The 24,659-nt window shown below is 44.1% G+C and overlaps 1 protein-coding gene across 1 annotated transcript in view; it reads left to right on the plus strand.

Moving 5' to 3' along the window:
• The window catches only part of robo3 (roundabout, axon guidance receptor, homolog 3 (Drosophila)), a 295,525-nt gene extending 271,527 nt beyond the window's left edge, over positions 1-23,998 (plus strand). Inside the window, exons 24-28 of the mRNA XM_060908923.1 lie at positions 9,504-9,682; positions 9,962-10,075; positions 20,304-20,471; positions 20,695-20,834; positions 22,944-23,998. Of these exons, the coding sequence (XP_060764906.1) occupies positions 9,504-9,682; positions 9,962-10,075; positions 20,304-20,471; positions 20,695-20,834; positions 22,944-22,955 (613 nt within the window). The 3' untranslated portion in view covers positions 22,956-23,998. The remainder of the gene's footprint in view (positions 1-9,503; positions 9,683-9,961; positions 10,076-20,303; positions 20,472-20,694; positions 20,835-22,943) is intronic.
• The last annotated feature ends 661 nt before the right edge of the window (positions 23,999-24,659 follow it).

Genomic DNA, 24,659 nt, shown 5'->3' on the forward strand with positions numbered 1-24,659 from the left:
GAGAGACATAGTCCCTCCAGCGTGTCCTGGGTCTTCCCCGGGGCCTCCTCCTGGGGAGACATGTCTGGAACACCTCCCCAGGGAGGCGTCCAGGAGGCATCCAAAAGAGATGCCCGAGCCACCTCAGCTGATTCCTCTTGATGTGGAGGAGCAGTGGCTCTACTCTGAGCTCCTCCCAAGTGACTGTGCTTCTTACCCTATCTCTAAGGGAGTGCCCAGCCACCCTGCGAAGGAAACTCATTTCGGCCGCTTGTATCCATGATCTTTGTTCTTTCGGTCATTACTCAAAGCTCATGACCATAGGTGAGAGTTGGAATGTAGATTGACCGGTAAATCGAGAGCTTCACCTTTTGGCTCAGCTCCTTCACCACAACGGACCGGTAAAGAGACCGCATCACTGCAGAGGCTGCACCAATCCGCCTGTCGATCTCACGCTCTATCCTTCCCTCACTTGTGAACAAGATCCCAAGATCGTTAAACTCCTCCACTTGAGGCAGGACTTCTCCACCAACCTGGAGAGGGCAAGCCATCCTTTTCCGGTCGAGAACCATGGCCTCGGACTTGGAGGTGCTGATTCTCATCCCAGCCGCTTCACACTCGACTGCAAACCGCCCCAGTGCATGCTGAAGGTCCTGGTTTGAAGAAGCCAACAGGACAACATCATCTGCGAAAAGCAGAGATGAAATCCTGTGGTTCCCAAACAGGATTCCTTCTGGCCCCTGGCTGTGCCTAGAAATTATGTCCATAAAGATTATGAACAGAACCGATGACAAAGGGCAGCCCTGCCAGAGTCCAACATGCACTAGGAACAGGTCTGACTTACTGCCAGCAATGCGAACCAGACTCCTGCTCCGTTCATACAGGGATCAGACAGCCCTTAGCAAAGAGCCCCGAACCCCATACTCCCGAAGCACCCCCCACAGAATACCACGAGGGGCACGGTCGAATGCCTTCTCCAGATCCACAAAGCACATGTGGACTGGTTGGGCAAACTCCCATGAACCCTTGAGCACCCTATGAAGGGTATAGAGCTGGTCCAGTGTTCCACGACCAGGACGAAAACCGCATTGTTCCTCCTGGATCCAAGGTTCGACTATTGGCCGAATTCTTCTCTCCAGTACCCTGGAGTAAACCTTCCCTGGGAGGCTGAGATGTGTGATTTCCCCTATAATTGGAGCACACTCTCCGGTCCCCTTTTTAAGAAAGAGGGACCACCACCCCAGTCTGCCACTCCAGAAGCACTGTCCCCAACTGCCACGCAATGTTGCAGAGGTGTGTCAGCCAAGACAGCCCCACAACATCCAGAGACTTGAGATACTCAGGGCGGATCTCATCCACCCCCTGTGCCTTGCCACCGAGGAGCTTGCTAACCACCTCAGTGACTTCGGCTTGGGTAATGGACGAGTCCACGTCTGAGTCATCAGCCTCCGCTTCCTCAATGGAAGACAAGACAGTGGGATTGAGGAGATCCTCAAAGTATTCCTTCCACCGCCCGACAATGTCCCCAGTCGAGGTCAATAGCTCCCCACCTGCACTGTAAACAGTGTTGGCAGAGTACTGCTTCCCCCTCCTGAGGCGCCGGACGGTTTGCCAGAATTTCTTCGAGGCCGACCGATAGTCCTTCTCCATGGCCTCACCGAACTCCTCCCAGTTCTGAGTTTTTGCCTCCGCAACTGCCCAAGCTGCGGCACGGTTGGCTTGCCGATACCCATCAGCTGCCTCAGGAGTCCCAGAGGCCAACATGGCCCGATAGGACTCTTTCAGCTTGATGGCATCCCTTACTTCCGGTGTCCACCACCGGGTTTGGGGATTGCTGCCACGACAGGCACCGGAGACCTTGCGGCCACAGCTCCGAACAGCAGCATCGACAATGGAGGCAGAAAACATGGTCCACTCAGACTCAATGTCCCCCGCCTCCCTCGGAAGCTGGGAGAAGCTCTCCCGGAGGTGGGAGTTAAAGACCTCCCCGACAGAGTGCTCGGCCAGATGTTCCCAGCAGACCCTCACCATACGTTTGGGCCTGCCAGGTCTGTCCGGCTTCCTCCTCTGCCAGCGGATCCAGCTCACCACCAGGTGGTGATCAGTTGACAGCTCAGCCCCTCTCTTCACCCAAGTGTCCAAGACATAGGGCCGGAGAGCCGATGAAATGATAAAGTCGATCATTGACCTCCAACCTAAGGTGTCCTGGTGCCACGTGCACTTATGGACACCCCTATGCTCAAACATGGTGTTCATTATGGACAAACTGTGACTAGCACAGAAGTCCAATAACAAAACACCACTCGGGTTCAGATCGGGGAGGCCGTTCCTCCCAATCACGCTCCTCCAGGTGTCACTGTCATCGCCCATGTGAGCGTTAAAGTCCCCCAGTAGAACAATGGAGTCCCCAGTCTGAGCACCTCTCAGTACCTCTCTCAGGAACTCCAAGAAGGCCGGATACTCTATACTGCTATTCGGCCCATAGGCACAAACAGCAAGAGCCCTCTCCCCGATCCTAAGGCACAGAGAGGCGACCCTCTCGTTCACTGGGGTAAACTTCAACACATGGTGGCTGAGCTGGGGAGCTATAAGCAAGCCCACACCAGCCCGCTGCCATTCACCGTGGGCAACTCCAGAGAAGTGGAGAGTCCAGCCCCTCTCGAGGAGCTGGGTTCCGGAGCCCAAGCTGTGTGTGGAAGTGAGCCCGACTATCTCTAGCCGGTACCTCTCAACCTCCTGCACAAGCTCAGGCTCTTTCCCCCCCCCCCAGCGAAGTGACATTCCATGTCCCAACAGCTAGCCGCTGTGTTCAGGGATCAGGTCGTCGAGGCCCCTGCCTTCGACTGCTGCCCAATCCACATTGCACCAGCCCCCTACAGCTACCTCTGTGGGTGGTGAACCCACAGGAGTTTGGGCCCACGTCACCGCTTCGGGCTGAGCCCGGCCGGGCCCCGTGGGCAAAGGCCTGGCCACCAAGCGCTCACATACGAGCCCCAACCCCGGGCCTGGCTCCAGGGTGGGGCCCTGGCTGCGCCATACCGGGTGACGTCACGGTCCTTGATTGTTCTCCATGAAGGGTTTTGGTGAACTTTTTCACGGTAGACAATGCAAATGGCCCTCTGTATTTAATCCTTTGTTTGTCTAATTTTTATTTCAGTTTTATTTTTTATCTGTTTGACATTTTCTTGCTACTGTAACACGTGAATTTCCCCGATGTGGGATGAATAAAGTGAATCTAATCTAATCTAATGAACTGCTCGCTTTAGGTCCTTCCACAACATTGCGATTGGATTAAGGTCAGGACTTTGACTTGGCCATTCCAAAACATTAACTTTATTCTTCTTTAACCATTCTTTGGTAGAATGACTTGTGTGCTTAGAGTCGTTGTCTTGCTGCATGACCCACCTTCTCTTGAGATTCAGTTCATGGACAGATGTCCTGACATTTTCCTTTAGAATTTGTTGGTATGGGGGCGTCGTGGCTCAGGTGGATAAGGCGCCATACCATAAATCTGGGGACCCGGGTTCGATCCCGGCCCGAGGTCATTTCCTGATCTCTCTCCCGCTCATTTCCTGTCTCTGCACTGTCCTATCCAATAATAAAGATGAAAAAAGCCCCAAAAAAATCTTAAAAAAAGAATTTGCTGGTATAATTCAGAATTCATTGTTCCATCAATGATGGCAAACCGTTCTGGCCCAGATGCAGCAAAATAGGCCCAAACCATGATACTACCACCACCATGTTTCACAGATGGGGTAAGGTTCTTATGCTGGAATGCAGTGTTTTCCTTTCTCCAAACATAATGCTTCTTATTTAAACCAAAAAGTTCTATTTTGGTCTCATCCATCCACAAAACATTTATCTAATAGCCTTCTGGCTTGTCCATGTGATCTTCAGCAAACTGCAGATGAGCAGCAATGTACTTTTTGGAGAGCAGTGGCTTTCTCCTTGCAACCCTACAATGCACACCATTGTTGTTCAGTGTTCTCCTGATGGTGGACTCATGAATATTAACATTAGCCAATGTGAGAGAGGGCTTCAGTTGCTTAGAAGTTACCCTGGGGTCCTTTGTGACCGCGCCAACTATTACACGCCTTGCTCTTGGAGTGATCTTTGTTCGTTGACCACTCCTAGGGAGGGTAACAATGATCTTGAATTTCCTCCATTTGTACACAATCTGTCTGACTGTGGATTGGTGGAGTCCAAACTCTTTAGAGATGGTTTTGTAACCTTTTCCAGCCTGATGAGCATCAACAACGCTTTTTCTGAGGTCCTCAGAAATCTCCTTTGTTCGTGCCATGATACACTTCCACAAACGTGTTGTGAAGATCAGACTTTGATAGATCCCTGTTCTTTAAATAAAACAGGGTGCTCACTAACACCTGATTTCTGTCAATGGGATGACAAACACCTGACTCTAATTTCACCTTCAAATTAACTGCTAATCTTCGAGGTTCACATTATTTTGCCACTCACAGATATGTAATATTGGATCATTTTTCTCAATAAATAAATGACAAATTATAATATTTTTGTCTAATTTGTTTAACTGGGTTCTCTTTATCTACTTTTAGGACCTGTGTGAAAATCTGATGTTTTAGGTCATATTTATGCCGAAATATAGAAAATTCTAAAGGGTTCACAAACTTTCAAGCACCACTGTGTAATTTCCAGGGGTGATGCCATTTTCATAAGACTAGCACTTTAAGGACTTGTGACTTGACTTAGATTTGAGCACTGATGACTTGGACTCATCCGTTAACTGCATTAGGACTCGTAAATTGGAGACAAGGACTCAGATTCTTTCTTTCTTTTATTTTTTTAACATGCCGTAATAATTTGACATAAGATATTTATATCTACATTAATTTTTTTTTTTACTAATTTCGTGTAAGAGTGTCACATCTGTACGCCTTGGTGCATGCATCAGATAGACTCTCGGATGCACTCTGGAGAGCGCGTGCGCACTGTGAACGACTCACACCTGCGCAGGATTAAGGGGCAAGACAGCACGCCTATATCAAGACTGTGAAAACACAATTACTTTGTGAAGTATTGAGTCATGTTGCTGACACATTACAAACCTTATTTCCTGCCTTGTTTGTTTTCCTGTTTCTCCTCTTTGATTCTGCCTTGTCTACAGTAGCCTGTTTGTGCCTCACTCAACCTATTGCCTGTTTCACCATTTTACAATTTTGCCTGCCATTCTGCATTGTTTACCGGTCTTCTTGGATTAATAAACACACCTTCTGCGCTTACATCTGTCTCCCAACCATCTCTGACATACCCCTTTTCCACCAAATCAGTTCCAGGGCTGGTTCGGAGCCAGTGCTGGTGCTGGTTCACAACTCGTTCAACTTGCGAGCCAGCTGAGAACCAGTTTGCTTTTCCATAGCTCGCGGTGCTAAGGGAAGACACGTCATTATGTCGCTGTATACGTCAGTTACGTTGCTGTATACGTCAGTTACGTCGCTACGTTTGCATAAACCTTGGCGCGAATATCGAAGCAAAAACAACGCAGAAGAAGCAGCAGCAGCAACAATAATAATAATAATAATAATGGATGACTTCACGTTTGTACAGCTGCTGCTTCTCGTCGCTTAAAAATGGCGATCTTTCGTGGTCTTATTGTTGTTGGTCTTAAGGGAAAGGGGCAACAGAGTACTTCACATTTCCTGACAAAAAGAATGCACATTCACCTGTTCATACGTCATGTTCAGGAACAAATTAATGTTAATGGGGCTAAAATGCCTGGAGAGAATGCCCCTAGGATTGTCCGCTTTGCTTATATAGACTTCTCATGCAGTGGGAAAAAATGCACTGCTGTGTGTTCCATATGTAGAAGAACTGTCAAGTGCCCCTTTTCCACCAAAGCAGTTCCAGGGCTGGTTCGGGGCCAGTGCTTAGTTTGGAACCGGGTTTTCTGTTTCCACTGACAAAGAACTGGCTCTGGGGCCAGAAAAACCGGTTCCAGGCTAGCACCAACTCTCTGCTGGGCCAGAGGAAAGAACCGCTTACGTCAGCGGGGGGCGGAGTTGTTAAGACCAACAACAATAACAAGACCACGAAAGATCGCCATTTTTAAGCGACGAGAAGCAGCAGCTGTACAAACGCGAAGTCATCCATTTTTATTCTTGTTGTTGTTGTTGTTGCTGCTGCTTCTTCCGTGTTTGATTTTGCTTTGATATTCGCGCCAAGGTTTATGTAAACGTAGCGCCGTAACTGACATATACAGCGACGTAATGATGTATACAGCGACGTAATGACGTGGCTCCGCTTAGCACTGCAAGCTATGGAAAAGCAAACTGGTTCTCAGCTGGCTCGCAAGTTGAACAAGTTGTGAACCAGCACCAGCACCGGCCCCGAACCAGCCCTGGAACTGATTTGGTGGAAAAGAGGTAAAGGTGATGACAAGGACAACCTCGAACTTCAATCATCATTTGGCAAGACTCTACCCAGAGAAGTAAATTATATGCTGTGTTCATTGCTCTGTTGATAGCAGGGCTTGCTGACTGATGAACTAGCTAGTGTTAACCCTCTCTCATGTTATTTGCCCTGTTGATAGCGGGGCTTGCTGAGCAATGAACAAGCTTTTTATCTGTAGCCTATTAACTAAAATGGGGTAATCAAGCAGTAAAATTAGTCCAAGACAGTAGCAGAGATGGTTTCACATAAAGGCAGCAACAGCCACTGTCAAATGGTCTGGTTGAAGTCTTGTTCTCAGACTCGACTAGGATTAATAATGGACTCGACTCAGACTCAACTCAAAATTTTCTTTCATGACTTGGACTTGACTCAGACTTGAACACTGGGGACTCAAGACTGGACTCGGACTCGAGGTTTAGTGACTCAACTACAACACTGGACTGAGGTTATCTGACTTAGTAAACAAATATAGAGCCTGGTAACACCCCCCCCCCCCCCCCCCCCCCCCAAGTCACAAAGCATTATGGGTATGTGAAAGTAGTCAATATCCTTTTTTTTGGGGGGGGGCTCTGAGGTAGAAATGCCAACACTGTCAGCGTGGTTTGTGAATTCTGCCTCTGAAAGTTCTTCAACCTCAGCTACATCACTCAAATTCATAATTGGTCTCAAGTAAAGATGTGCATGCCACTTTTTTTTTGTTTGTTTCATTCGGCTCATGCAGTTATTATTTGATTTGGACATGTCTGCCATATTTTATAATGGATGCAGAAGGTTTTATTTCCCAAAATATAAACAAACTAGCAGTCTAATTAAAACCACTGGCAACTTGATCTGGCAGTTACAAAGGATGCTATAAATGCATTGTGCAGCACTGCATATTCATATCTGACCTTGCTCACACCAGCATGAAAATAAAAATGAGATTAGATCCTGTAAACAAGCAAACAAAAAATGATGTACCTCCTGTTCACCTCTGTATTTCTATCTTTTCAGAACATGTTATCTGTTCATTTCATCATTCCAAATATTTGTATTCAGTTGCATCCCTTTTAGATACACTGTATTTTCAGTTTAAATAGACTTTTTTTTTAAAAGGATTGCTTGTCTATTCAAGTTAGGCAAGACAAACAACCTTAGTCCATTTAAATAGTACCCAAATAGACAGGCTAGCTTCAAAGCAGGGTGGCATGGTGGTTTCTGGTTTCTCCCACAGCCCAAAGACATGCAGTTAGGTTAACTGGCTACTCTAAGGCTACATCCACACAACAACGGCAACGAGATTTTTTTTTTTAAATATCGCGTCCACGTGGGCAACAGATCAGTAAAATATCAGGTACATATGGCAACGCAACACTTTCTGAAAACGATGCAATACACATGCCACACCTCTACGTGCGCTGTAAGACGGTCCCATCGGAGACACCAGAACAATAGAAGTAGACGCATGCGCATAAACCCCTTCTTCTGTAGCATCAGCCACATAAAGTTTTGATTATTAATCAGTAGCGTAAAACGAAAGACGCGGAAAGAGGAATGAATGGGGGTAGATGGAAGCCGGTACGCCAACATTCTGATATTCTCCAGAATTCTTTCATGGTCCGGAATAAATTGAATGCTACACGTTGATGGATTACTTTGTTCTTCTAGACCCTTTTTGAGGAATGTATTGTCGGACTTAAACCAACATCTGAAGAGGTGAGATCGCTCCTTTTTTTTTCCCCTATTTTTGCTGGCGGGATTGTTTTTGTTTTTGGAAAGCAGTGAAAATATTTTGTAAGCGCATTTCATGAACCAAGTTATAGGATTTGTTGACAACTCGCATCGAGTTCATTACACTTCTACCCGGCGTGAAGCACTGACAGTCATGTGGTTGTGACGTCATCGTAAACAAATCCGTTCTACTCATCCAGACGACTTCGCAACGGCGCCGTTGCCAGATTTTTCCACTCTGGAACCCGTTCTCAAAAGATTTTGTTTTGGGGCACCCAAAACGCCGGTGCCATGTGGATGCCAGGCCAAAACGATAAACAATTTTATCAGATTCACCTGAATCCGTTGCCGTGTGGACAGGGCCTAAATTGTCCATAGGTGTGAATGGTTGAGAGGAGAAAACCTCTATAATAATCCAGTAGAAGGCAATGCAATTCTTCCCTAGAAACTCTGATGGCTTTTTTCTTCCAGCTTCAAAACCAAAATACTGCATATTATGTTCTAGGAACTAAAAACATGAACTAGACATTTGGAAACACATCTTAGATTTATTGTAGTCTTTTTGAGAAGCAACAGAAAAAGAAGCTATGTACAGTAGATAAAGCTAAAATGACAAACAGATGGAAGTAGTTACATGAAAAGTTAACAAGAATTGCAAAAATTACCAAAGCATGAAGAGTGGAAAATGAAAAGGGCCAAAATATGCCATCATGTGAACAGGAAATTTCATGTAGCACTTATTATAATGACTGGAAATTTACTTTTCTTTAGATTGTTCATATATATTCTCATTTAGATTAAGATTTCTCACACCAAGAACTAGTGTGTACAAAGGATCTAACACACCTTCTGTATGTATCATATACATGTACCTCCCATGTGTGTGTTTCGAGAGACATAGTCCTGACAAATGAGTGTGTGTGAGAGGTAGATGTTTTTGCCTCACTGTAACTGTATGTCACATACATCATCCTGTATTGTGATATTGTATGTGTGAAGTAGATGACATTCCCCTCACCTTACTGTCTCTGTATATCATACACATCGTCCTTCAGGGAATTAGCTTCCTGCCTTTTACCTTCCTGCTATGACACTATATTTCATTTGTTTTCTTTCTCTCTGGAGGTGTCTCACCACTTACTCCTGTGTTTCTGCCTCAGAGAAATGTATCTTCTGAATAATTGATCCCACTCCCAGTTTCTGTGTATTGTACCCATTATTTCCTGATGCAGAATACATTTTTTCCCCCCAACGCTCATGTTGCATGTCTTCCCTGATTAAAGTTCGTGAAGACATTTCATGTAAAGATTTAACAACTGTCTATTCAGCCAATCATTTGTTGATGTGTAATGGACCTGTCCACATTCTACTTCATTTGATGTTGACAGACGGTTGCCATGTGGACCAGTGCCCATCCCACGGGCACCAAGCCCTCCCCTCACGCAGTCTAACCCAAACCTGTCAGCCAATCAGGAGAGCTCAGAGAGTGGCACACCGCATCGTGCAGTACACAGGCGGGATTTAAGCCAAGGAGCAACGCAGAGTGTAGATAGTGTCAATGCACCAGGTGTGTATGTGGGGTTTGTTTGGTGTGTTTGTGTAAGCATGCATTAAAAATTCATATAGTTTATGTATGACAAGAAATCTTGACCAGAGCCATTTCAAATGATTAATTTTCTATCATGTGCTACAATTGTCAGCACTGAAATAATAATGAAATAATGGTGCAAATTCTCGGCTCACAGTCTACACTTATTACATACATACAGAAATTCACAAAGGGTTTTGCCAGAGAGCCTTACAGCAGCCACATCAGATGCAGTATGTTCTTTTTTTTCCTTATTAGGGCGAGCAAGAACCTCTGCAGGAGAGCAGGTCCAAACTCCTCCTGGCCAGAAGGCTCGGGTAAAGAAGAAAAGCTCAAAGAGCAGCCAGTACCGCAGAGACATCATACAAGGAGGTACAAGCAGCTCAGCATTTTATAACTGTGTATGTTTCATTATGTGTCCTGTCTGTATAAGGTGCAGTTCACATTTCATATTGGTCCTGCTCTGTTTGTGTTGATAGACAGAAACAGCTCATGACTGGAGATTTTGATGTGGTACAATGACATTATTAATGACATGGCCTCCAGGAACATTAAGACTGTCCCATTTCACTGATACTATAGGCTACTATAGGTTCAATTGTATTTAATAAAGCAAGTGTGCTTCCCATGTTTGACATCAATACAGTACAGCTAGAAGTAGACGTATTTTTTCTTCCTTTTCTCAGCCTTTGTATTGGAAAGAAGGTCACCATATTGCACATGCCTTTCTGATGTACAGACATTATAATCTTTCTTTTCCTCTCCCACTATTTCCAATATATCTTATGCTAAAAATGATTCTGTATACTGTCTGCACTTGTGACCTTCGTGATGCAATCATCATTACGTTGTTCAAGAACAAAGGTGAAAAGTCTGACTGTTCAAACTACAGGGGGATCACCTTACTCTCCATCACAGGCAAAATCCTAGCAAGGATCCTTCTCAACAGATTGGTCTCATCCATCACCAAAGAAAATCTACCAGAAAGTCAGTCAGTGTGTTTACATGCACATCCAAATCGAGCTACTGTCGGTAATCGAGCTAAGGGTCCCAGCAGGGGTGCCAGAGAAATCCAATCGTACATGCACACAAGGAAATCGAGCTATTGTGTGAGGTACATTGTGCACCCGAGCCACAGGTGGCGCTACACGCCCCATCGTGTTGGTACACTTCCGGTTGTCGTCATGAAGAAGAGATATTCAAGAGTATAAACAAAGTTATCAGCACTTAAAACCACCCAATCTGGCAACACTGGCAGTTCCGTGTTCACAAGTTCCATGCTCAAGCTGTTTGGCTTGCTCTAACAGACTGTATGGCTACAAACTGTCCTGCGCAGACCACTGTTTTGTAAGACAACTTATTTTGCACAATTGTATATTTTTCTAAAGTCCATTTTTTGCTTACAAAAAAATTTTTTTTTTTTTTTTTGCTTACAATTTAACTTATGTCTTAATAAACACACAAAAAGTTCAATTGTTTTATTTTTATTGACATTCTTCAGATGTTGGAGATATATATATATATATATATATATATATATATATATATATATATACACACACAAATACAATGACTTCTTTATGTACACAATTCACAGCTATGCAACAGCTGTACAGATGTATTTGGTGATACAGTAAGTGAGCTAAATTTTAACAGTGCAAACAATGCCACAAAAAGAAAAGATTCATGCCGTTGTCATGATTCGTTGTCATGCCGACCGAGGCTGTTGTGTTTCCCGCTTGTGGTCTCGTCACTCCTCACTTCCGGAAGGGGCAGTGCTGAAGTAAGTAGCTCAACTACGTAGCTCGACAGGATATACATGCACTAAGTAGCTCGGCTAAAATCGCATAATCTAGGTCGTGTAGCTCGATTACGAGAAATCAAGTTCGGTTCAATTTCAGCCTAGCTAAGGTGTTTCCATGGCATTTAGAACTTCGATTTCAGTCGAGCAACGGCAGAAATTCGATTTTCTCTATGTGCATGTAAACGCACTGAGTGTGGCTTCAGAGCAAACAGGGGCATGACTGACCTGGTGTTCGTCCTCAGGCAGCTCCAGGAAAAGTGTTGTGAGCAGAACAAGGGCCTGTACATGACCTTTGTGGACCTGACCAAAGCCTTCGACACCGTGAGCAGGCAGAGACTCTGGCAGATCATGGAACATCTAGGCTGGCCCCCAAAATTCTTGATGATAATGCAGCTCCACGAGGGACAGATGGGACAAGTGAGGAACAACAGTGAGCTCTCCGAGCCCTTTCCCATCCTGAATGGCGTCAAACAGGGCTGTGTTCCCGCACCAACGCTGTTTTCCATTTTCTTCAGCATGATGCTGCATCAGGCCATGGAACCTTTGGGCGAAGAGGATGGCATATACATTCGCTATCGCACTGACGGCAGCTTGTTCAACCTAAGGCGCCTGCAAGCACGCACCAAGATGATGGAGCAACTCATTCGTGAACTCTTGCTTGCCGATGACGCTGCTCTTGTTGCTCACACAGAGCCAGACATGCAACACATCATGACTTGCTTCGCTGAGGCTGCCCAACTCTTTGGCCTGGAAATCAGCCTAAAGAAGACTGAAGTTCTTCATCACCCTGCACCAAACCAGCCTTTCCACCCTCCCCACATCACCAGCAACTAGTTTGAACTCAAATCCATGCAGCAGTTTACCTACCTAGGCTGGACCATCACCGATGACGCCAAGATCGACAAAGAGATTGACAACAGGTTAGCAAAAGCCAACAGCGCCTTCGGCAGACTTCACAAGAGGGTGTGGAGCTGTAAAATCTTGACACATTGTACCAAGGTACAGAGCTGTTGTGCTGACCGTGCTGTTGTATGGATCTGACTCACGGGTCATCTACAAGTGACACCTGCAACTGCTTGAGCGTTTCCACCAATGCTGCCTCCGTTCCATCCTCAAGATCCACTGGAGTGACCGTGACCAACGTTGAGGTCCTCCAGCAGGTGGAGCTCCCCAGCATCGAAGCCATGCTACTCAAATTACGACTTCTCTGGGCAGGACACATCTCCAGGATGGAAGACTACTGCCTACCTAAGGTAGTTCTGTACGGTGAGCTGTCCTCCGGCCAACGCAACAGAGGGTCCCCTAAAAAGCAGTACAAGGACCTACTAAAGTCCTCCCTAAACGCCTGCAACATCAGCCACTCCCACTGGTCAGCCCTGGCCTCTGACAGGAACAGCTGGCATAGGTCTATCAACTCAGCAGTCAAGTCTTTTGAAGACACCCGTAGGGCTGACTTGGAAGAAAAAAGGAGCAGACGAAAAAACCCGTCGTCCACTGCTCAGGAGCCGAGACATACATATGCTAAAAATGGTTCTGTATACTTTAGTAGGTCCTTGTACTGCTTTTTAGGGGCCCCTCTGTTGCGTTGGACGGAGGACAGCTCGCCGTACAGAACTACCTTAGGTAGGTACCTCAGGACCCTACCCAGACCCTCAAGTGCAGCCACTGTGGCAGAGTCTGTCTATCTCGGATAGGCCTCGTCAGCCATCAGAGCGCCTGCAGCCAACGTGGACGTCCCCCTTCATAAATCTTTGTTTTCAAAGCTGAGACATACATATGCTAAAAATGGTTCTGTATACTGTCTGCACTTGGGTTTTGTCTTTGTTTGAAGAACTTTTATTAGATTTGATTTCAATTATTTGCTATAAAACAAAGGTCTTAGTAGTCCTCATTAACTGTCTTGCCTGCTGCTCCTCCACTGAAATATTCATAGAGTGTTAATGGGGCACTCATTAACCCACGCGGACAGGGGGAGAACATGCAAACTCCGCACAGAAAGGCCCTCGTCGGCCACGGGGCTCGAACCCGGACCTTCTTGCTGTGAGGCGACAGTGCTAATCACTACACCGCCCGCAATAATAATTCTGCCGCACAATTCTGCATCTAGAATGGTGAGCAAATCAGTGGAACTTTGGCTTACATAAGTCAAGCCTGTCCAATGGAGGGCTCCGAGATGATGCTAAAAATAATAACACTGCGCATGCGCGGCCATCTTGGAAGTCACTCGCTCCAGAGCGTTCATAGAGTACACATCATAGAGTACACATTTAGCGATTCGTTTCTGCGTTAGAGGGCTTAAAAGCTTGGATTTTTTTAAAGAATTTAGACATCTGAAGTGATGGAGCACTACTGTGAAAGTTTGGATAAGCAGGCACGGGAGCGTTATGCTGAGAAGGTACATTTCATTGGGAATGTAGATCCATACACTGTTAGTGAGAAGGAATGGAAAGCTGACCCCAGCTTGTTGCCGCATGTGACATACATCGATCTTGTGAACTATCTAGTGTTTCACCCAAGTCCATTTTGTGAACTAAAGGATTTCCAGAACTACAAGAGCATGGAAGCATACGATAGATTTGTGTCCAGTTGGGTCCGCGATGTGTCGGTGTTGACTGCTGAAGACGGAGAGACAAAAGTGATCAGAGGGAAAGTGTTACACTCGCAGAGACTATCCCAGCCTAGTTTACACCCCTGGATAATAGTTGACAAGAGACATGCTATCAGGGCCGGTTCTGGAGGGGTAGCAACGGTAGCATTTGCACCCGGGACTGGTGTGGAGAGGGGCCCCAAAAAATAAGACAAAATAAAGAGTTCTCTCTGTTCCTGAATGAGTGCATTACTGAGTGTCTCTGAGCAAAGGAGTGCCTGAATGCTGCAGCCTCCCTATTGGCTGTTTATTGGCTGTTTGTAAAAATGTATCAATTGTTGCCCCTCCCACGGGAATCATCGCGGGCTCGAGAGACGAGACCTGACGAGTTAGTTCGTTGGTAGCAGAACAAAATGTCTGGACACAAATCGGGTTTTCAGAAAAGGAAAGAAAAACGCAGGGTCGAAAATACAAAAAAAGGAGGCAGAAAATGCAAAACGAGTTTTAAGGTAGGACAAATGGTTACTTTTTAAGGCAGCCCGCCGTGGCTGCAGGCTCATTTATTATAGCCCATTTAGTTAAAATAGTTGATGTAAAATGTTTATAGTTATGTGATGGTTGTCCTGATTTAGACTGGTGTGTGTGTGTGTGTGTGTTTTTTTTGGGGGGGGGGGTTTGTGCGATGTTGCACCCGGGTCCAGATTAGGGCAGAACCGGCCCTGCATGCTATTTTGTGTGCACATTGCAACTGCATTGCTGGACTTGGGGAATGTTGCTCCCATGTTGCTTCCCTGTTTTATGTTGAAGCGGCCATGAGACTGAGGGAAAGAACGACGGTCACACAACAGCCGGCATACTGGATGCTACCGGTAACTATGAAATTAAAATAACTGTTTTAGTAACTGGGGCGGCACGGTGGTGTAGTGGTTAGCGCTGTTGCCTCACAGCAAGAAGGTCCTGGGTTCGAGCCCCGTGGCCGGCGAGGGCCTTTCTGTGCGGAGTTTGCATGTTCTCCCCGTGTCCGCGTGGGTTTCCGCCGGGTGCTCCGGTTTCCCCCACAGTCCAAAGACATGCAGGTTAGGTTAACTGGTGACTCTAAATTGACCGTAGGTGTGAATGTGAGTATGAATGGTTGTCTGTGTCTATGTGTCAGCCCTGTGATGACCTGGCGACTTGTCCAGGGTGTACCCCGCCTTTCGCCCATAGTCAGCTGGGATAGGCTCCAGCTTGCCTGCGACCCTGTAGAAGGATAAAGCGGCTAGAGATGATGAGATGAGATTTTAGTAACTATTTTAGTAACTATGAAATTCAAGACAATATTAACCTACCTGTCACAAAGTGATCAGAATAAATCCGGATACAGTCCAGTTTTCCTAAATTTGATCGGTTAATGGCAGCCAGCCACTGTCGTCTCCTCCGCTCGCTTTTCTCCTGTGCTGCAATTCCCTGGTTAGTCACGACTTTGGGGAGTCTGTGGAAGCTTTTGCCACCCTTTTCCCCTCGGTTACTACAGCCAACAATGACGCACGTATTCAGCATTGTCACCCCTTTTTGCTTCACTGGACAACAACAATGCACTGACACAGCGCGCTTTGACTTCCAATATGGCCGCCGCCGGGTGCGCGCTGACCTCGAAGCACTCTATAGCAGATCAAAAGAGGTAATTAATTATTTCAAAATAATTTAAAATGTATGGAGTTTGCATTATATCTAGAACCGTTAGCTCAGTCCATTAGACAAAATGAAGATATCAGAGAAATTATTATTAAAGGGATGGAGCACAAATTGGCCTGTTATGCCAATGACATTTTGATTCATCTAAGGTAACCAACATACTCCTAAACTAAATTGATGCTTTAAACAATATGGTCAGCTTAACAAGATTAACATGAGCAAAATCCAATTACTTTCATACAATTACAGCCAGCCTGAAGAAATTATAAGCAGGTGCCCTGTGGCATAGCAGACAAAAGATTTGAAGTTTCTGGGTTCCACATACCAAAAGATCTTACAAGATTGTTTGAATGCAATTATATACCACTATATTTAAATAAATAAATAAATAAATAAATAAATAAGAAGTCATAGTGACATGGAATCTAATCCCTTTCTTTAGCCTAAATTCAAAAATTGAGTCTGTTAAAATGAGTGGTTTTTTGGGGGGGCTTTTTCCACCTTTATTGGATAGGACAGTGTAGAGACAGGAAATGAGCAGGAGAGATCGGGAAATGACTTCAGGTTGGAATCAAACCCGGGTCCCCAGATTTATGGTATGGCACCTAATCCACGACACCCCATGAATGTCTGTTTTGACTAGAATGTTGTACTTATTTCAGACTGTACCCATAGATATTAACCAAAATCAGTTTAATCATCTCATCTCATTATCTCTAGCCGCTTTATCCTTCTACAGGGTCGCAGGCAAGCTGGAGCCTATCCCAGCTGACTATGGGCGAAAGGCGGGGTACACCCTGGACAAGTCGCCAGGTCATCACAGGGCTGACACATAGACACAGACAACCATTCATACTCACATTCACACCTACGGTCAATTTAGAGTCACCAGTTAACCTAACCTGCATGTCTTTGGACTGTGGGGGAAACCGGAGCACCCGGCGGAAACCCACGCGGACACGGGGAGAACATGCAAACTCCGCACAGAAAGGCCCTCGCCGGCCACGGGGCTCGAACCCAGGACCTTCTTGCTGTGAGGCAACAGCGCTAACCACTACACCACCGTGCCGCCCCTCAGTTTAATCAATGGGACAAAATGTTATCAAGGTGTATATGGCAAGAAGAGAGAGCTAGATTGTATTTCAAAGCTTTACAATTGGCCAAAGACAAAGGACCTCTCTTAGAGATTACTATTTTGTAGCACAGATGAGAGTAATGATATGCTGGTGTGACCAATCATATAATACCCGATGGAAAACTATTGAAGAGAAAATACAACCCCATTTCCAGAAAAAGTTGGGATATTTTCCAAAATGCAATAAAAACAAAAATATGTGATTTGTTAATTTGTGTAAACCTTTATTTAACTGACAAAATTACAAAGAAAAGATTTTCAGTAGTTTTACTAACCAACTTAATTGTATTTTATAAATATAAACGAAGTTAGAATTTGATGCCTGCAACACACTCAAAAAATGTTGCGACAGAGGCAAAATAAGTCCAAGTTTACATTAGACCGTATCTGTCTCGTTTTCTTCGCGGATGCACTGTCCGTTTACATTAAACCGCCTGGAAACGGGAATCCGCCAGGGTCCACGTATTCAATCCAGATCGTGTCAGCTCCGGTGCTGTGTAAACATTGAGATACGCGGATACGCTGTGCTGAGCTCTAGCTGGCGTCGTCATTGGACAATGTCACTGTGACATCCACCTTCCTGATTCGCTGGCGTTGGTCATGTGACGCGACTGCTGAAAAACGGCGCGGACTTCCGCCTTATATCACCTTTCATTAAAGAGTATAAAAGTATGAAAATACTGCAAATACTGATGCAAGTACTGCCCATTGTGTAGTTATGATTGTCTTTAGGCTTGCCATCCTTCCACTTGCAAGTGGTAAGTGATATGCGCTGGGATCACACACACAGCGGCTCAGTCCCGAATCACAGCTTGTGCACTTCACTCGCGTGCTCTGTGAGCTGCGCAAGGCCGGAGTGCGCACCCTCCAGAGGGCACTCGCTGTTCAGGGCGGAGTGATTTGGAGCGCAGGATGCCTGCGGAGCCGAGCGTATCCGTGTATTGGTGTTGCTGTGTGCACGCAAATCGTGTATTGGTGTTGCTGTGTGCACACTAATCGTTTTAAAAACGTTAATCTGATGATCCGCTGATACGGTCTAATGTAAACATGGGCTAAGACTGAGAAGTTTATAGGATATTCAAGTAACACCATTTTGGAAGATTCCACAATAAGCAAGTTAATTGTTGTCATGATTGGGTATAAAAGGAGCATGCACCAAACAAAATGGGTCATGGCTCACTCCTTTGTGCCAAAATTTTGAAGTCTCCCCTTCCCATACAAGCAATCTTAGCCTATACAAACATACAGAGGTACCTAAATATTATTAATAATCCATGGATGGAATGTACTCTTAATACATGGAAAACCATGATAAAATAATACAAATTGGACAGGGATATTGCGGTTCTTAAATGGAGTGCCTATGACTTGGACTTTATGCCAAATAAATTAGATACCAGATTTAAAAATTGGACCTCTAAAGGAATAACAGCCCTATGCAAAATTATGAAAGAAGGAACACTGCTCAGTGTTGAAACACTCAAAGAGAAGTACTTATTGGAAAAACAAGACTTTTATCGGTACCTGCAGTTACGACATTGCATAAACATCAAAAGGAAGAATATGACTGAGCCTAGTACATGCTTGATAGATTTGTTTAGAAAGACATATAACTAATACTGGTGGGAGAAATATTTCAAGTTTATATAGGGGTTTGTTGAATATCAAATCTCATTCAACTTCATATGTTAAATCAAAATGGGAAAAGGAAGGAAAGGGGAGTATATGTGAGGAAGAATGGACAGCAATATGACGATTTCAATGAAAATGTGCTAGTTCACAGAAATTAAAGGACTTTGGGTGGAAAAGCTTGATATTTCATTACACCATGTCAGAAATCGCACTATGATAGATTTTGCTGGAGAATTTGTGAGAATCAAAATGCAAACCATTACCCATATTCTCTGGGACTGTCCTATTATCAAACAGTATTGGAAAGGGATTCACAGTGCCCTACAAGATATTTTAAATGCGCCATTCCACCAGACAGTAAGATTATATATTTTGGATACATACTGTAGGAATGGACGAAGAGAGACAAGTATTTAATGAATATACTGTTGGTGGCTGGTAAAAAGACACTCAGTAAGAAATGGTTGACACAGGTGAGCCCAACTCTGAATGCACGGATGGTTATAATGATGGAAAATTTACAAAATAGAGAGAATAACAGCATTTGTAAACTATAAATTAGAGCAATTTGTTTTACGTTGGGGGAAAAATGGTTTGGGAAATATGACTCTGATTTTATTTTTACAAAGGAATAATGATGATGTAAAAGATCACTGCCAAAGTGTACATACTTCTTTTTTGTGTTACTTTATTTGTTTTTTTTTATCATTCTATTGATGTGTATTTTTGAAATTGAACATGTTAAAACCAAGGACGTGAGGGCATGTAGGTGTGTATACATATGTATGCATATACTGTATGCATCAATGAACAATGTTTAAAACAAATTTTTTTTTTAATGTATGCCATTGCGAATACAAGAGTGAAGTTTAACATTTGGTGGCTCTGCCTCTCCTGCACCTGCAAACACCGGATGTGAATGTGGGTGCAAGTGTGTAAATGTTAATGTTCGTCAATTGTACATCCACTTGCAATGGATATCATCCATCCATTATCTGTAGCCACTTATCCTGTACAGGGTCGCAGACAAGCTGGAGCCTACTCCAGCTGACTATGGGTGAGAGGTGGGGTACACCCTGGACAAGTCCCCAGGTCATCGCAGGGCTGGATGTCAGCCATTCTTTTAAAGATTTTGATATATCCATACCACTTATTTGTCAGGGTTGTGGGGGAAGCTGGAGCCAATCCCAGCTGATATTGGGTGAGAGGTGGGGTTCACCCTGGGCAGATCCCCAATCTATCGCAGGGATTACACAGAGACAAAGAACTTTCACATTCATGGTGCATCTATGGGAAGTTTAGAGCAGGCAGTTGGCCTAATCCACATGTCTTTGAACTGTGGGAGGAAGCCCATGTAGCATGAGGAGAACATGCAAACTCCACACAGAAAGGCCCCAGTCACCCATGAGGTTCAAATCCAGAACCTTTTTGCTGTGAGGCAACAGTGCGCTAACCACTACACCACCCTGCCACCCACTTTTGATATATAGGAAACTCAATTATTGGCAGTTTAAGCAATAGTTATAGAAATAGCCACACACAATGCCTTCACTTTCTTGGGAGTACTACTGTGTGTGTGTGTTTGTGTGTGCGCGCATATAAGCAATGAATAATCCTGAAACTCATTAGAGAAATTTGAGAGAAACATGGTGTATTGGCAAATTATTTTTAACACTTACTTTTTTTAGTATACAAAATCCAAATCAGGTTATTTCAACTGAAAAGAATGTACATGTATGTGTTTAACCATGAAATTTTATCTCTGCAGATCTGCCTCCTCCTCCAGAACCCCCTCCCAAGGACGAGCCTGTCCAACTCTCAGCAGGAGACCTGGAGTGTGGACACACATCTTTAGAGAGAGACAGGGGCTCACTGTCCCCCATGGAGAGGAGAGATCAAAACACGTGCAAGAACTCAGCTCAAAGACGCAAAGATGGTGAGAAGACTGCTTGCAGCTTCATACCATACTGAAGTATGCTGTATCGACACCGTCTCTGTGCATTATAGATTCATTACACATGTCGGCTTATGCAGTACAGAGGCACAGATGTTCACAGTGAGATATAGTTGGACTCATTAGAGTTCATAATTAAACCCCTTCTCCATAATTTCCCAAAGCTCATAGGTAGCATCTGACTGCTAAATATATCACTCCACAGATGATGACTTGGTCGCTTTCAACAAGCACAACATTCTGTCTCATGGCCAAATGTCCAGCAACTGCTCCACAACTGGAAGCTCTTCATCACGAGGCTCAACAGGATCCAGAGGGCATGGGAACAGCCGGAAAAGGAGTGAGGTGAGATGCTTTGGGACTGAGGATGTGCATTTTAAGGCAACTTGAATGTTGAGATCTGAGGTAATCATTTTAAACGCAACCCTGTAGCAACCGTACTCTGTTTTGAATAGCACTGAGGAAGCAAAGCTCTCAATCAGTAAAACTTTAATTGCCCCTTCAGCCCTTAATTTCTAACACTAATTGTCAGTAATTAGGCACAATACATAAACATTACGTGCTCTTTCTTTTCTTACTCAGAGTGAAACGGAATTGGATCAGATTTCTAGACAGTTTGAGTCTCGAATGGATCCTAAGTGCATTTTCATTCTCAGATGGAATCAAAGCATGTTAACTTGCCCTTAGCCTTTTTTTTTTTAGATAAGTCACCATTTACTACTTTTATTTTTTATTCCAATCAGACATAGCACAAAACCAATGTTTGCATTGAATGTTTAAAAAGTTCTGAGATGGAATTTCATGTACAATCCTGTTTCCAGCACAAAACGAAATGTTACAGGGAAAAAAAAAAAAAGCTTGTATCTGACCAGCATACCATAAGAGAGAACTTTTCAGATTCAAAAAGAAAACATAATGAAGGCATTATTGGGTTTTACTGCAAAATTAAGAAGCAAGTGACAGTCAAAGTGTCCAGAAGAACTGTGGCTGGTTCTGCAAGATGCTCAGTAAAACCTACAGCTCATTTCCTTATATAACTGCACTCATTGTACCTGAGACTACTATTTTTTTTTAAAGCAAAGGGTCGTCTCACACCAAATATTGACTGTTTCATTTATTATGGCTTACTGCTGTTTATAGTATTTTTTTTAATGTTGAAACATTTCATTTCATTATTTTTAAGCCATTTTTGGTCTACAGCATTCCTTTACATGTGCCTATACTTTTGCACAGTACTGTACCTGTATACTGTATATCATTAGCAAAACATTTAAAATATTGTCAAGCACAAACTTTGCTACAACTCAAATGAGTTTGTGTTCTTGGGCTTGATTTTCTAAACAAAGCTGTATAGTATTTGTGCTGCAGACTCTGTGTCTGACCTGAGCTTTGATCAGCACCACAGAAAAGACTCCATATAGCCAAAGAGAACACACCCATAATGCCATCCCAGTGACCCCAACCCCTTCTTTTTATGATCTAAACCTTTTTTCTGTTGTGCAGGGGAGTCCTGCCATGGGAAACAGGGCATAAACCCATGTCCTTCACAGACCCGTGTCTCAGATCTGTCCCCCTCTCAGGTTTCCCCTCCAGGAGCTTTAAAAGCAGCCCTGACAAAAGAGGGCTGTGTGTTCCCCGGGGAGGGGGTTTCGGGTTACCCTTTTCCTCATCGTTATCTTTCCCAGCCGCACAGGGTGCGTGAAAAGGTGCTCAGTGGTGAGGGAAAGGGGCTTCAAGAGAGCCCAAGATCATATGATAACCAGTCACGATACTGAAAAAAAAAGAATGCTTTGAATTTATGAGATTCAAATGTTTAAATGATTTCCTCATGAATAAAATATGGTCCCATCAGTGGAATTGGGTCTGTCTGTTAACACATGATGTGTTTAGCAATAATTGTGTTGATGCACTATGTTTTATTAATGTGGAAATTGTATACGTCAATTTAGTTTTCTTTGTGTAGCACATTTAAGGACAGAAGTTGTCACAAAGCCGCTTTACTGAATCCGGATGTAGATTTAGATTCCTTTAGATGCCAGAGGAAACAGGGTCAAGGAAAAACTCACTGAGATGACATGAGAAAAAAGCCTTCTGAGAAACCAGATTTAAAATCCATCCTCTTCTGGAAACCAGATCATGAGATTATAAATCATTACTCATATATTGTGAATAAAAATCCTGAGATAAATATGGGACAGTGTTTATGATTCCATCTATATACATTTGAAATAAGTCAATTTATCACATCAGCTTTTCAATCTACACTTTAAATTCAGTCATTTGGAAACCACTTGAGCTGCTTCTTGAGTGTAGACTTTGCTTCCGAAAGAAAATGAAGGCTGAATGTTTGTGCTGAGTGCTGCTTTGTTCTCAGCTGATTATTGCCAGTGTGATTTGTGTCCTTTTTTTATTGTAAGCCTAAATGTAATATTTTTTTATCTTTGTTGTTTTTAGGAAACAAGATAAGCAAATGCTGATGAACAAGTGGTGATGATGGTGGTGGTGGGGGAACTTCAGTCAACACAGCCATCAGTATTCTCTCATTTTCTTGCCTGAAAGAACAGATGAGCGGAGAGGATGATGAGGACGAGTACACCGATTCATTATCAGCCTCATTACATACAAATCATGGACGTTTCATTACGTTATTATTATTATTATTGTTGTTATTTATGACTTTCATGGGGCCATTTGAAAACCCATTGTCACTGTAAATAGTCTTCTGTTTAAGCTTTTTACATGAGGTCCAGATCAAAAGAAAGAAGAAATATATTGTATTTATAAGAAAAAGACGTAAAAGAAAACATGACAAAAGATCCGGTATAAATTTTAAAAAGTTATCATCTGAATGTGCCAACCTCTTTTTGTAGAAATGTACACGGTACTTTTGTTGATCACATCCATGATATTGCACTCTTATTGTGTTAGAGAGCAATAAATAATACAGAGCACAATGTGTTTAAAGGAGATACGCAGAACTTTTTGTTTATAAATGCCTTGAGACCTCAGTAATGGCATAGGAATAGTTTTAAGTGTTAACAAATCTAATATAGTAATTTTTACGATTAAAATGATTCATATAGGTAGCGGTCTGCGTGAATGACCTTGACATCTGTGATGTCACAGTGGGAAGGCTATCAGTCTCATTGCCATTTTCGCCATGTTAAAACACAGAGCTAACTGCAACTTCGGTCCTTTATTTTGAGCTAATTTATCGCCACACCACATAGATGTGTTGCTGGAAAGTGCAGCAACACGACAGAAGGTGGATTTATGTTGCATTCATGGCCCAAGAATGTTCAAACTGCAAAGATTTGGACGCGTTTTGCGAGAAATTCACGGGCACGTTTTACTGATGACTCGTACGAAACCTCTGATCTGTTGAGGAACGTTGGCTATAAGCCCGTATTGATAGAGGGTGCAGTACCAACATCTCATCTCATTATCTCTAGCCGCTTTATCCTGTTCTACAGGGTCGCAGGCAAGCTGGAGCCTATCCCAGCTGACTACGGGCGAAAGGCGGGGTACACCCTGGACAAGTCGCCAGGTCATCACAGGGCTGACACATAGACACAGACAACCATTCACACTCACATTCACACCTACGGTCAATTTAGAGCCACCAGTTAACCTAACCTGCATGTCTTTGGACTGTGGGGGAAACCGGAGCACCCGGAGGAAACCCACGCGGACACGGGGAGAACATGCAAACTCCACACAGAAAGGCCCTCGCCGGCCCCGGGGCTCGAACCCAGGACCTTCTTGCTGTGAGGCGACAGCGCTAACCACTACACCACCGTGCCGCCGCAGTACCAACAATTAAAGGAAAAGAAAACTACAAGGAAAGGAAAGTAAGTTCAATTGCACCAGCTCTCCCGGAGTGTGAGCCAAGCAGTAATGGCGGCGTACTCAGTATGGAGAATGAGTGGACCAGTCGTCAGATTTCTCTGCTGGATATGCTTGCCTCAGCAGCAATATCTCGCCCTTACATGGAAGAAGCAAATGAACAAAGAACTGAACGAAGAACTGAAAGTCAGATCGTTTCAAAACAATTGGCCACAAGATCGGCCTTCAAGAAGTGAGAACACAGACGGGTAAGATGAGACTCTCATTTGGTTACATCACAACAACACCACTCGTTGTTTACCTGCATTTAGATTAATACATGTA

Source organism: Neoarius graeffei, chromosome 25, assembly GCF_027579695.1.
Source record: "Neoarius graeffei isolate fNeoGra1 chromosome 25, fNeoGra1.pri, whole genome shotgun sequence".
Taxonomy (NCBI): domain Eukaryota; kingdom Metazoa; phylum Chordata; class Actinopteri; order Siluriformes; family Ariidae; genus Neoarius; species Neoarius graeffei.